This window comes from Tasmannia lanceolata, unplaced genomic scaffold (assembly GCF_043159265.1).
Source record: "Tasmannia lanceolata isolate RefF3 unplaced genomic scaffold, GAP_Taslan_0.1 ptg000018l, whole genome shotgun sequence".
Lineage (NCBI taxonomy): Eukaryota > Viridiplantae > Streptophyta > Magnoliopsida > Canellales > Winteraceae > Tasmannia > Tasmannia lanceolata.
In genome coordinates, this window is record NW_027518695.1 from 65,410,317 (window position 1) to 65,424,953 (window position 14,637).

The 14,637-nt window shown below is 35.2% G+C and overlaps 1 protein-coding gene across 1 annotated transcript; it reads right to left on the bottom strand.

Moving 5' to 3' along the window:
* Positions 1–7,855: 7,855 nt before the first annotated feature.
* Positions 7,856–11,446, bottom strand: LOC143850616 (uncharacterized). Its single transcript, XM_077359847.1, has 3 exons — positions 10,145–11,446; positions 9,011–9,293; positions 7,856–8,502 (listed from the first exon to the last, which is right to left on the bottom strand). The coding sequence occupies exons 1-3, from the start codon at positions 11,444–11,446 to the stop codon at positions 7,856–7,858; spliced, it is 2,232 nt and encodes a 743-aa protein (XP_077215962.1).
* Positions 11,447–14,637: the final 3,191 nt, after the last annotated feature.

Genomic DNA, 14,637 nt, shown 5'->3' on the forward strand with positions numbered 1-14,637 from the left:
ACTCTATTATCTTCCAACTTGAACAAGGATTAACTTTAAATTGATTAAAATTGTCAAATTGTTTTTAATACCACACCTATTCAAGCCAAAAAATTTAATTGACCAATTCACCCCCCCTCTTGGGTTGTCACACTTGTATTTCATAAAGCAAGCAAACAGTGCTATAGCTAACCATAAGCATGTGATCAAGATATAAAGCAAGTAATGTAATGCTACAACTAAGCATGTGAATAGCATGCGATAAAAGTAATAATAATACTATAGCTAAGCATATGATCAGAGCTAGACTATGCTATGCATGTAAACACATAAGTCAACGAATCAAAGAATCGAAAAAGGGTTTGAGAAAGACATAGGATCGAGAGGGAAATCATCCTTATCTACACCCTATGTCCAATGAAATCAACTCTCTTAAGAGTGTTGACTTCAAAGTGCATCGACAACAACCTTTTCTTCCTTATTGATTTGCTTTGAAAACTTTGAAAAGGTTTATTGAAAAGGTTTGACTCGACTTAGAAAAACCCAAGCTGCCTACCGTACCCTGTGGAAAGGGATCAAGCCAACGTAGTTCAGAAACAGCTTTTCGAAATACGTTGTTAGTATTTTTTAAGTTGTTTTTATGTCTTTTAGATTTCTGTTGTTTTTATATTTTAAAGTGTTTTCACCCTTTCAACTAAAGGGAACCCATATGACAACACTCAGTGATCCACAGCCTGGCGGAGTGTCAACACTAAAGACATAATCCTTGAAGCCTAAGGGAATCCCTAAACAAGTGAACTAAAGTCCCAAGATGTAATGAAAAGATCCCAAGTAAAGACAGAATCTATAAGATAGAATTTAAGCTATAGAACATAATCCTAACTAAAGGATAGACTCCTAACTATAGGACAGACTCTTAACTGGAGGACAAACTCCTAGGCTAAAGGATAGACTCCTAGTCTAAAGGACAGACTCCTAAACTATGACACTAAGGGGAGTTCCTAATGAGACTAAAGCAAGTCTCCTAGAAGAAGAGAAGAAAAGTGAGGTGCTAATGAGACTGGGCAAGTCTCCTAGACACAGAGATGGGCTCTAAGTAACCTTATCATTGCCCTTGCAATGATAAATAAGGGTATTCTATAAAGACTAAGTTAGTCTTTAACTGTTAAGGGATTGAATGCTATGAGACTAGTCAGGTCTCCTAGGGGTGACTTACTAATGAGACTAAAATAGTCTCCTAAAGGTGGGCTCCATGTATCCCTATCACAGCCCCTGTTATGATAAGAGCATAAATGATTAAGGGAGATTTCTAAAAGACTAAGTAAGTCTCATAAGGGAGAGAAGGAGGGAATGCTATAGAGACTAAGCAAGTCCCCTAAAGATGGGCTCCATGTGTCCATATCATTTCCCCTGCAATGATAAATAGGGGTATTCTAAAAGACTAAGTTAGTCTTTAGCTCATTACAGGGGTGTTCCACTTATGAGACTAGGATAGTCTCCTAGGGGCAACTTACTAATGAGACTAAGATAGTCTCCTAAAAGAGTGGGCTCCATGTGTCCATATCATCTTCTTTGCTATGATAAGGGAAAACTTTGAAAAGACTTACTCAGTCTCTAGAAGGATAGGAAAGGCACACTAGTGAGACTAAGCAAGTCTTTAAGAAAGAAGGGGGAAAAAGAATGGGCTTTAGGATACCTATACCGAGAAACATGAAAGAGCAGTCAAATGACAAGAGTCTTTAGAATTAGGGAAATGATATCAATATAACCATAACAATACTATTATTTTTTTGAAAGACACACACCAAGGAGATTATTCCCATCATTCACTTTTAATCATTGAGACTTATACCCTTAAATATAACCTAATTTGTCTTACCTTAAATGGACAATCACTTCTGCAAGTTGGATAATAACTCTGACCCAACTCATTTTGTCATGCAAAAGAACAACACTACCATGCCAACTATTTAAGAAAGGAACTGACCAAATTCAAACAGTTATTATGATCAAATAATCAAAGCAACAGAATGTATGCAGTTGTGAAGAATAATCAGAATCGATGGATTAAAGGGCAAGATAATAGGGAACATTATGTATCTATTAAACAATGGATGAATGCCCTTAACTTGGACAAAACAATTTGGAGGTAGGTATCTTGACCATACTCCCTCAAGGCAAAAAATGACTACATTTCTTCCATTCACGCATCCCACCAGGGATTCAAACACGTTAGGGCTAATAACCTGGACTCAAGATGGAAAGAAGAGGCCTACGCATTTTAGTCTCATGAACCTAATTGCTAAGAGAGCACAAGCCAGGGTAAATAAAGCACACATATCAGATTTTATGAAGACATCATATATATAAGTAAAGCGGAATCCTCTAAGCCGTGGTGGTGCCACGTGTCAGCCTCTCCTCTATCCCGCAATTTTAAAAAGCCCTCTTTTCTACAGAAGAAAGCTATTAAATCTCCTATTAAAAGCTATTAAATCTGACTTTGACGCATGGCTTATTACAATTAAATCTCCTATAATCTCTCTTCTTTATTAATTACGTTGTAAAGAGAAACAAAAAGGTTAAATGGGGTGTTTTATCCGTCTCTCTCTAGAATACGAAATGATTTTTTTTTTCCAAAACCGATTGACGCATGGCCTATCCCAATTAAATCTCCTATAGTTTCTCTCCCTCTTACGTTTTAAAAAGAAACTATCCGTCTCTTTCTCTCTATAATACGAAAAGAAATTCTCTTTACGTAGTTAGGGCTCTGAGCTTGGATGAAGTTGTGGATCTTGAAGTTGCCGATATTCAGGTTGGATTTATTTTTTCCTGAAAATTTATGGTTATTTTTGTTCTTGAACAACCTCTTGATCCATGTCTTCCTATTTCTCTTCTGCTCTATAATGTTCTTGCTTTGTTTTGTGATCCAGGTAATCGCTCTTATATACGATTGCCCCTGCGGAAATCTTGGCATCCATTCTTCTACTTGGATTGGGTTGTCTATGATTTCCATAACACTTCCATTGATTTCTTTTTCCCTTCCCAATCCCCCCAATCAATCTTCGTGTCTGACTATCCATAATGGGACAAAAATCAGGTTTGTGTTGTATGAAGTGCTGAAAGGAGAAATACAATATACCACTTGATGTTCAAAGTATACTTTAAAATTGAATCTTTTGTTTTCATTTCTTGGTTTTGTGATTCAACAAAACCTGGATATTTAGCTATGGGTTGGGTGAACTAGGGTTTGAATTTTAATGGATTTTATGATTAGACACGGGTAATAAAAAAAGTTGTAATTGAGAGTTAGGCATTGAAACTCCGCTAGAAATGTATTCTTTTTTTTTAACTTTGTTTTTTACTATGTTGAGAAATTTTGAAACCAATAGGTTCTTTTTTATTTTACTTCTGTGGATCAGCATCCTAAGATTTCTTCCTCTCTTTTTTGTATCTTGATTTCCTTCCCTTTGTAGGTTCTGTTTGGAATGACATCCGGCATGGTAGTATGCTGCATTGTTTTTAATTTTTTTAATCTTTGGACTTCTATTTGTGAATATATGTACTTAAGTAGGTAGCTTGGGTATGTCATTACTTCTATTTGTTATGATCTCTTAATTTCCAGTTGTTTCTTTGGAATAATTGAGTGGAAATTATATAGTCATAAATTTAGTAATAATTGAGTGGAAATTATATAGTCATAAATTTAGTAATAATTGAGTGGAAATTATATAGCCATAAATTTAGTAATAAGTAAATTGTGTAATTAAAAGAGCTTTCAAATGGAAATTATATAGCCATAAATTTAGTAACAGCTTAGTCGCTTATTTTAATTATGAATGGTTGTAATTTAAGAAAGACCCATGAATGGGAACTGAATCGGTCACAATGGAAATGGAAATGAATGGGTTAAATTATGGAAAAGCAAATCTTTGGGAATCATTCGTGAAGAGGTCGTTGTACTCTTGCACTGTGGGGAGCCGAAAAAGCAAAGGTTTTTTAATTTTTTTTAAACATGGAGTATGCCACGTGGCTCTACCCGAATCTATATATATCTTGCAAATATAATTTTTCTCGCCCATTAATTCCTAATTTGTTTGTACATTTAGCTTTTCTTTCTTTTTTTTATAGGGTTATCAACATTTATCCTCATGGATCTCTTTTAAAATGCATCTTTATTTAAAACAGTTTTAAAGCTTTTCTTTTCTCGCCCTGTGCATCGCACGGGTCTGCAACTAGTTTCTACATAAAAGCTTAAACTTATCATACATTGGCCAGAAGGCTTAAACTGTGAATCAGAGATCTAAATATTTTCCTTCTAGTGGTATGATTTAAGCTACTGGGTATGGCATCAAATATGTACAGATATCCTTAATATAGCTATAACAAAGAGATATGCCAAGAATAAATCATATCCCAATTATAAAAGAGTTTTAACACTGACAAGTTTTGATATCCTCAGAGGTTATTATATTTCCCATAAACTTTTTACAAATCAATCATTTGAGAAAGAGACAAGCTAAGACATATAACAATTAAGGCATGATGGGACAGATATCATTTCCTAATGAAAAATATACATCACAGTATTTGAATGTCCTCATATATGTTCATTGAAGCAACACCCAGTAAACATAAAAACTAATTATTTTAAATTACACCTACTTATACACTGGTTATTCATAAGCCATTCAGCAATCATATAGAATATAATCATTCAACTAATCATTTAGTACATCCTCAAATTATGCCTATTCATGTCATGTTTATCCAAAAAGTAACAAAAACTATGTAACAGATTATCTAAAATATTCGCAGGTCATGCTCCTTCATGCAATGATTACTAACAGGTCGTTTAATAAACATATACAACTTAAGATTTTTGCAGATTGTTCAAAACATCATGCGGTTATGCCCTTTCATTCAATGATCATTGACAACCTATTTAGTAGACATACATGGTCAAAGGGTTTCAACAGATTGTTCAAAATGCCTTCAGGTTACACCTACATGTTGTTATCAACAAAGTTCCAAGGAAAAAAATGGATTCAAAAAGAACTTAAATATATACATTTATTGACAAATAAGACTTCTAAGAAATGAATGACACTGTCATCAATGGATGCATACAATTTGAACATTCAAGTCAGGGCTCTAGATTCTTTCAAACTAATCCAAAATAATCATATTGAACAAAGACCTTCACAAATGCATAATAATCACATCAAATAAGGTACAATCATCACTTCCATTTTATCCAAACTAACACAATTATGAGGACACAGTTCTTAAAAAAACATTTTCATGACTTCATATCCTCATATTCAACATTATTTGATCTTGAATTCATGTATTCACTAATCTCAATTAAAATATGAGTACAAATCCAGACCTTATACTATTATTAAGGGAATGTGAATGTAGGACAAGTTCATGATTCATATCTCAAAAGCAAACCATTGATTTCAATTAAAATATGAGCATCACTTGAACTTTATCAAGTCAACAAGAGCACGAGAATCAAAAGCGTAAAGGGAGCTACATGACACACACGTAACAAGCATGATTACACTTATACACACCTTAAAACCATTTCCCTAATTAAAACTATAATTTCGGATCAAGTAAATACAACTCAAAATAATTATAGATCTTAGCAAAAAGGTTTACCATTTAACTCTCATGATCATCAATATACACTGCTAAAGCAATAATTTAAAGCATGATTAACAGTAGGACATGAACATGTAACTAATCAAGAGAAATGATTTTCAACCAACCACAGCATACTAAAATCGTGCCATCATCTTAATTTCATCACCTTAACCGAAAGAAAAATCAAATAAGTTAAACTAAAATGATGAGATCTTGAGCAAATCATCTATATAATTTTTGCAAGATCAGAAATTATTTTTTATCAAAACAAATTGAAGCAAATACGAATTCACAAGGATCTTACAGAATTCTACGAACAAAATCACACAGCTACTATTCCATCTGAATCAATAGAGCTTTTAAAGAGATATCACTATCTTACTTCAGATATAGCAAATATTATCACAACACTATGAAATCAGGTAATTTAACAAGAAAATGACTCACATGAACTTTTTGTTGGTGGAATATTCTTCAGTCAAGAATATAAGAAAGAAGAAGAGAAGCTTCAAGGAACGTAATCGCTTTCCTTAAGACAATATTCGCCCCCACCAGTTGTGTGCAAAGGGGAACCGCGAATTGCCTCCAAAATACAATGAAGCCTTGCAGAACAGTTCTACAAATTGTTTGATGACGCTTTGCACAAGCGGAATCAAACCCAAAACACATTTCAAGAACTTCAAGCCTTAAAGAAAACTACCAAAACTGTTTCTGCAGAAAACAAATTTTAGTACACTGTTTTATGTACAAAACTAACTTGAAAATACAACTGAGAGAGAGATTGCTAGAGAGAGGAAAAACTACAACAATAACTGCTTTTTCTCATTATTAAAAGATAAGTTTTTGTTCCTTTTATAGAATCCTTGATGTCTATTCACTAAGAGAAACATCTCTTAAAAAACATCCCTTTGATTGGTTTGAATAATGACCATTTGATTACAACTCTTGGTGATTTAAGCGTCTTAGATCACCCACAAGGTATCCTTTGTGTTTGAAAAACATCCATGACTCTTGGGAAAGAAAAGACATGAAGAAAGGATGAAAACTGGAAGTGAAAAGCCATGTCTGTTTTCTCCCAACAGATAGTTTTTCGAATCGTCGTGGTCGACCGGGCTACCGTGGTCGCCCGCCGGCATATGCCTGTCCATTTTATTTTTTACGATCCAAAGAACCGCGGTCGACCGGACTTCCGCACTCAACCTCTGACACCTCCCTGGAACTCAATTAACTTTCCAGTAACCAATCCGTGGTCGCCCAGGATACCCCTGTCGACCGGCCCTGTCTTAAAATTCTTTTTATATTTAAAATTAAAAACTTGTAAAACCATTTTAATTTCAAAATATTACTTTGCATTTTGAAAATTCTCTAACAATCCCCCACCATTTTTAAAATGAAAATAGCTTTCTCATAAGGCTTGAAAATTTTATGCATAGATGAAGGTATCTTACGACTTCACTTGGTGATGACATATCAAAATTAGTCAGAATTGCATAGTAGACGTATCTTTGAACTAGCTATTCTATATGGCTAACCGGACACATCTTCACGCATAAGATTTCGTCTTTATAGGTAGTTTATAAAAACCGACACATGTATAGGCCTTATGTCTGTATCTCGGTTTCATGAGTGCTCTAGAGACTAGCCAAGTCTCATAGGAAGTGGCACCACTTCCACACTCACATAGGTAGGCTTAAGAGTGCCCCTGTAACTAAAGCACCCTAACATCTTGTTACAAGCCTATTAAGAGCCAATTGCTCATCCTCCTCTGTTACACATTACAGGTACCAAGCACTTTACCTTGGGATGAAAATATCATATATTATAGTGCTTGCAATCACTCCATATGATGTACTTGGGCTCATTGAACTCAAGACTTGATGTCTCTTCAAGTGTTGAGTTGAGTTTCCATCATTGGTGATCATTGGTTATTTGCTTTAGACCCATCCCCATTAATGTCTTAAACACCAAATCTCTTCCAAGACCTTTAGTTAATGGATCAGCCAAGTTTTGACTTGATCTTACATAATCTATAGTTACTACTCCATCAGTAAGTAACTGCCTAATAAGACTATGCCTAAGTCCAATATGCCTGGACTTACCATTGTACACATGGTTATATGCCCTTGATAGTGTGGCCTGACTATCACAGTGCACATATATCGATGGCATAGGTTTAGGCCAAACAGGAATTTCTATCAACAAATTGCTCAACCACTCAGCTTCTTTACAACAAGATGCCAATGCAATGAACTCTGCTTCCATGGTGGAAGTAGTTATGCAGCAGATAGCTCTCCCACTTCGAAGCCCAGCAAATAGCTCTCCCACCAAGAGTGAATATCCATCCACTTGTTGATGAATGATCAACATGTTTAGTTAACCAACTGGCATCTGTGTATCCTTCTAACACAACTGGATACCCACTATAAGACAACCCATAGTCTATAGTGCCTTTCAGATATTTTAGTATCCTATTTATTGCATTCCAATGTAGATTACTAGGGTTACTAGTGTGTCTACTTAGTTTTCCTACTGCAAATGCAATGTCCGGTCTAGTACATGTCATAGCATACATCAGACTTCCTATGGCACTAGCATAACTTAATTGAGATATAGATCTACCAGTATTAGGATATAATCTCAAACTTGAATCAAAAGGTGTAGAAACTGATGTGCAATCAAAGTGATTAAACTTTCTAAGTACTTTTTCAATGTAATGTGACTGGGAATGAATAAGGTTACTACCTTCCCTTACGATTCTAATACCCAGTATTACATCTGCAACACCCATATCTTTCATATCAAAGTTTAAAGACAAAAACTCTTTTGTTCTTGTGATATTGTCCATATCACTACCAAAGATCAACATGTCATCTACATATAAACATATAATGACACATTTTCCACCTTTGAATTTGTTATATACACATTTGTCTGACTCATGTATCTTAAAACCTTTTGATATTAGAACTTTGTCAAATCTTTCATGACATTGTTTAGGGGCTTGTTTAAGCCCATACAATGACTTAATTAATTTACATACTTTATGCTCTTGACCACTTAGGATAAAACCTTCAGGTTGATCCATATACACTTCTTCATCAAGTTCATTATTCAAAATGTTGTTTTAACATCCATTTGGTAAATGTGAAAATTATATATGGATGCAAGAGCAATTAGGTCTCTAATAGTAGAGATCCTAGCAACAGGAGCATATGTATCAAAGTAATCTAATCGGGCCTTTTGTGTAAAGCCTTTGACAACCAACCTTGCCTTAAACTTTTCTATAGTTCCATCTACTTTCATCTTCTTCTTGAAAATCCATTTACAACCTATGGGTTTGATCCAGGTGGTAAGTCAACTAATTTCCAAGTTTTATTACCCACAATGGAATCCATTTCATCATTGATGGCCTCTTTCCAAAAAGCTACATCTTGAGATTTAGTGGCTTCTTCATAGGTTTTAGGATCAAGTTCTACTTTTAGATCTATCATAGTAGAAGTTTTGGTCTTATTTCTCGATCCTTCTACAAGATAGATAACAAAATCAGGACCCAAAGTTCTTTCTCTTCTATCTCTTTTACTTCTTCTAATCTCATTAGGTACCTCATTAGTCTCTTCTTGAGGTTCTAATGAAGATTCTATAGGGGGTTTGAATCCATTAATCTAGGAATGGAAGAAAACATGTTTTCAAAGAAAGTTACATCCCTAGATTCAATAATGGTATTCATTTCTAACATGTCATTAGGTTCAATAACTAGGAACCTATAAGCTTTACTATGATTTGCATATCCAAGGAATATGCATTCAATTCCTCTTTCACTTAACTTCCTTTTCTTAGGTTTGGGTACTTGAACTATGGCTCTACAACCCCAAACTCTAAGATAATTCAAGTTGGGCTTTCTCTTTTTCCAAAGTTCATAGGGTGTAACATGAGTTTTCTTATTTCGAATTCTATTAAGGATGTGACAAGCCGTTAGTAAAGCTTCACCCCAAAACCCTTTATTTAAACCAGAATTGACTAACATGGAATTAACCATTTCCATTATATTCATATTCTTTCTTTCAGCAACACCATTCTGTTGTGGTGTATAAGGGGCTGAAAACTCATGTATTATTCTCTCATTTTCACAAAATTCAGGGAATTAGTATTCCCCTCTATCAGATCTATTACACTTGATTTTATATTCACATTGGTTTTCTACTTCTGTCTTATAAGTCTTAAACTTATCTAAGACTTCGTCTTTATGTCCTAATAGATATACATAGCAGTATTTTGAGAAATCATCAATAAATCTCACAAAATACTTCTTGCCTCCTCTAGTTGGAGTGCCATGTAAGTCACATACATCACTACGTATCATCTGTAATAAAGAAGTAGATCTTTCTACACTAGGAAATGATTTTGTAGTTATCTTAGTCTGCATACATATCTTACATTTATTATCTACTAAGTTTTTATCACATTTGGGTAATAATTCTAACTTTAGCATATCATGCATTTTTCTAAGATTTACATGTCCTAATCTATTATGCCATAAAGAAATAGACTCAAGCATGTAAACAAAAACATTAATTTTATTGATATTCATCTTGAACATGCCCTCATACATATAACCCTTCCCAACAAATGACCCACCCTTGGAAAGTACAAACTTGTTAGACTCAAATATAAGTTTAAAGCCATTCTTATTAAGAAGGCTACCAGAAATAAGATTTTTTCTAACATCTGGTACATGGTATACATCAGTAAGAGTAAGGATCTTTCCAGAAGTGAATTCAAGTTCCACTTTGCCTTTTTCTTTGACTTCTGCTGTTGAAGAGTTCCCCATGTATAGAACTTTTCCATCTTCGACTGGTGCATAATTCAAAAATGCGCTTCTGTCTTTGCAAACATATTTTGGTGCACCCGAATCGATCCACCAAGCATCTTCTCCTTCAAGAAAATCAACCTCGGATATCAAGGCAACAAATTTTTCATTGTTTCCTTGAGTGTTTGACTTTTTAGATTGACACTCCCTCTTGTAGTGGCCCATTTTACCACATTGGAAAGAAGCGCCTTTGCGCTTCTTGTTCTTATCAGAACCCTTGCCATTTTGATGCTTCCTCTTCTTATTACCTTTCCAAGGTTGATTAGGTGGTTTTGTATCAGTCATATTGACATTTTCCACCACATGAACTTTAGAAGATAATGGTTCAATATCTTCTCTTTTATCTCGAAGCCTTGATTCTTCCTCAACTTGGAGGGTTTGAATCAAATCTTCAAGAGACATCTCCTCCTTTTTATGTTTAAGACTTTTTCTAAAGTCTTTCCAATACGGTGGCAATCTGTCAATAATAGAGGGTATGATGATGGTATCATCAAGATTCACCCCTTGTTGATGAACTTGACTAATGATATGTTGGATCTCATGGATTTGATCCACTACCAACTTATCATCGGTCATCTTAAAATTTAAAAAATGACTTACTACAAACTTTTTGGCTCCGCCATTTTCCGATAGATACTTCATTTCTAAAGCCGTCCAAAGTGCTCTCGCCGACTCCATATTATTGTAGATGTCAAATAGTTCATTGGTCATGGCATTAAGGATGTGGCCCTTGCACAAGTAGTCATCTTGATCCCACTTCCTTCTTTTACGGGCTTGAGCAGTAGTCTCATCTTCAACAATCTCCAGTTTTGGTGTAGTAAGTACATACACCACTTTTAGAGTAGTGAGTATAAAATGAACCTTCTTTTGCCATCTTTTGAAGTTGCCTTTGTTGAAACATTCCAACTTCACAAAATCTTGTGCCATTTGCTTCATTGATTGCGCCATGAAGATCTTCCAAATATTGTCTTAAGATTGTCGGTGGAATATTCTTCAATCAAGAATATAAGAAAGAAGAAGAAAAGCTTCAAGGCGCATAATCGATTTCCTTAAGACAATATTCGCCCCCACCAGTTGTATGCAAAGGGGATCCGCGAATTGCCTCCAAGATACAATGAAGCCTTGTAGAACAATTCTACAAATTGTTTGATGACGATCTGCACAAGCGGAATCAAACCCAAAACACCTTTCAAGAACTTCAAGCCTTAAAGAAACTCACTAAAACTGTTTCTGCAGAAAGCAGATTTTAGTACACTGTTTTATGAATAAAACTAACTTGAAAATACAAGTGAGAGAGAGATTGCTAGAGAGAGAGGAAAAACTACAGCAATAACTGCTTTTTCTCATTATTAAAAGACAGGTTTTTATTCCTTTTATAGAATCCTTGATATCTATTCACTAAGAGAAAATTCTCTTAAAATACATCCCTTTGATTGGTTTGAATAATGACCATTTGATCACAACTCTTGGTGATTTAAGTGTCTTGGATCACCCACAAGGTGTCCTTTGTGTTTGAAAAACATCCATGACTCTTGGGAAAGAAAAGACATGAAGAAAGGACGAAAACCGGAAGTGAAAAGCCATGTATGTTTTCTCCCAACGGATAGTTTTTCGAATCGTCGCGATCGACCAGGCTACCGAGGTCGCCCGCAGGCATGTGCCTGTCCATTTTATTTTTTACGATCCAAAGCATGGTTTTAACTTTCGACCGAAATCCGAAATTTCGGGATCGACACCGAAACCCATAAAAACCGAAACGGTCATTTATTTCCATCGAAATTTCGGAATTTCGGTCGAAATTTCGGTTTTCCTGAAATTTGACCCAAAAATCTTTTTTTTTTAATATTATTTTAATATTTCACCGAAATTTCGGCCGAAATTTAATATTGAATAAAATATTACTTTCGGGATTTGTACCAGATTTCGACCGAAATTTCGAACTCCGAAACCGAAATTTTAAACCTTGATCCAAAGAACCGCGATCGACCTCTGACACCTCCCTGGAACTCAATTAAGTTTCCAGTAACCAATCCGCGGTTGCCCGGGATACCCCGGTCGACCGGCCCTATCTTAAAATTCTTTTTATATTTAAAATTAAAAACTTGTAAAACCATTTTAATTTCTAAATATTACTTTGCATTTTGAAAATTCTCTAACACTTTTGAACTATATAGAGATTGAAATTCTTGGCTGATTGTAGAGATCTATTAGATCTGTTGATGGCGAAGACACTTCAGATCCAAATCAACAACGGTAAATTGCCAGATTCCGACGAAGGTGTATATTTTATAGAATAAGGATAAACCTGGAGTTTTAACTGAAATCAAGGTTGAATCAGGACAAAGAGATTAGATCTAGATAAGAAACTAACAGATCTAAGGTTTAAATGAGTATGGATCTAGAGTTTTGAGGTAGGATCTAAGGTTTTAGGCTTAAGCTAGGGTTTGATAGGTTGAAGATGAAGTTAGCATTTAGAAATCTTAGATCTAGAGCTTAGGATAGGGTAATCATAGCTAAAAATAGACAAAGAAGGTAAAAGGAATAAAGCTACTGGTAATCGATAAGAAAATCCGGCGAGAATTCCGGCAATCTTTGCCAGAGAAGATGATCGGAAGAGCACGATCTCTCTTTCTTTCCCTCTTTCTCTCTCTCTCTCTAGAAAATTCTTAAAACCCTAAAATTACTTTCAAATGAGAGAGCCCCTCTCCTCCTTTTATAGAATTTGGGCAAAAAATTTTGCCCCCTTTATGTTATTTGGACAGCCCCCTTTTACAAACTTTTACTTATTTGGTTAAGTGATGAGTAATCTCAGGTAAAACTCTCCATGAACATCTTAACAAGGATAATGCACCCCCCTTAACAAGGTAGCTCAAATCTTAAGCTAAGGTGTTCTTCATTCTTGGCTAAACTTACCCCCTCCTCCCCCTTTCTACTCTAGTGTATAAGCTGGCTAGTTGACTGGCTAATTCACTCCCCTTTTTAAACTATATTACAAACTTGGCTCGTCTTATTAGGTATTTTTTAGCGGATTTTATCAAAATTTTGCAGGGACCTTATAAGGATCCTAACTACCCTAGAGTGAATTTTGAGACACTAATTCACTTATTTGAAGGATTTTTATTCACACAAGAAGGTTCAGGATCCGGTCAAAATGGGGTGTCTACACTACCATATCAAACAAGAGGTGTAAAATTGTGTCCCCCATCCCATAAATATGTAAGGGGTTAAATAGTGGGCCCCACCCATGGATGTAAAATTATGGACCCTACCCACCCATCAATACCTGAGGTTTAAAATGGAGGACCCCCATCACAAAAATTATGAGGTGTAAAATTGAGGGTCTTACCCTAACAAAAAAAATTTATAAAAAATGTTTTTTAAAGAAATTTTACAACAGAAAAAACCAATGCAAAGCCCAATGGGCTTTACTGATAAGTATAGGTTATGGTGTCTGGGAGGAATTGCAAGGTAGTTATTGTAGGGATTTGTATTTAGGTTTGTGGTTATATGTTTTAGAGTTATGGGTGGTAGTTATTACTTGAAATCCAAGGAGTAACTTGGTTTGGCAACCTAGAGGGGGGGTGATTAGGATGTTTATAAAACTTTTGCCTTTTAAAAACTTGTATTAATTTCACCCTAGTTTTATCCCTTGTTTAATTAAGTTTGAAATTGTTGAACTTAAAACAGTAATACAAATTAATGTAAGTTCAAAACCCTTGTTGATTAGCAAACTTCATTAAGTGATTTAATAGCCTAGTTAGCAAGGTTAAGATATTTAGGTTGATTATCAATGCTAACTACTAACTCAATTCTAAGTAACAATGCAAGCACAAATAATCAAATAAGAGAGTAAGAGGGAGTGAGAGAAATACCAATCACACAAGTGACACAAAGATTTCTAGTGGTTCGGCAAACGGCCTACTCCACTCTTCTCAAGGTCGCACTTGAGAATTTCCACTATTGAGACCTCCACGACGTCCGGATCCGAGGCTTTTACAATCCAAGGGAATTAAATAAGGATGCCCTTCCGCCTTTACAATAACTCTCCTTCTCCGCCGAGTTCTAAGCGCTTCACCCAATAGAATTAAACACGGATACCCTTGCCACCAATTGAACGAAGAAGATTAGCTTTGCCTCTA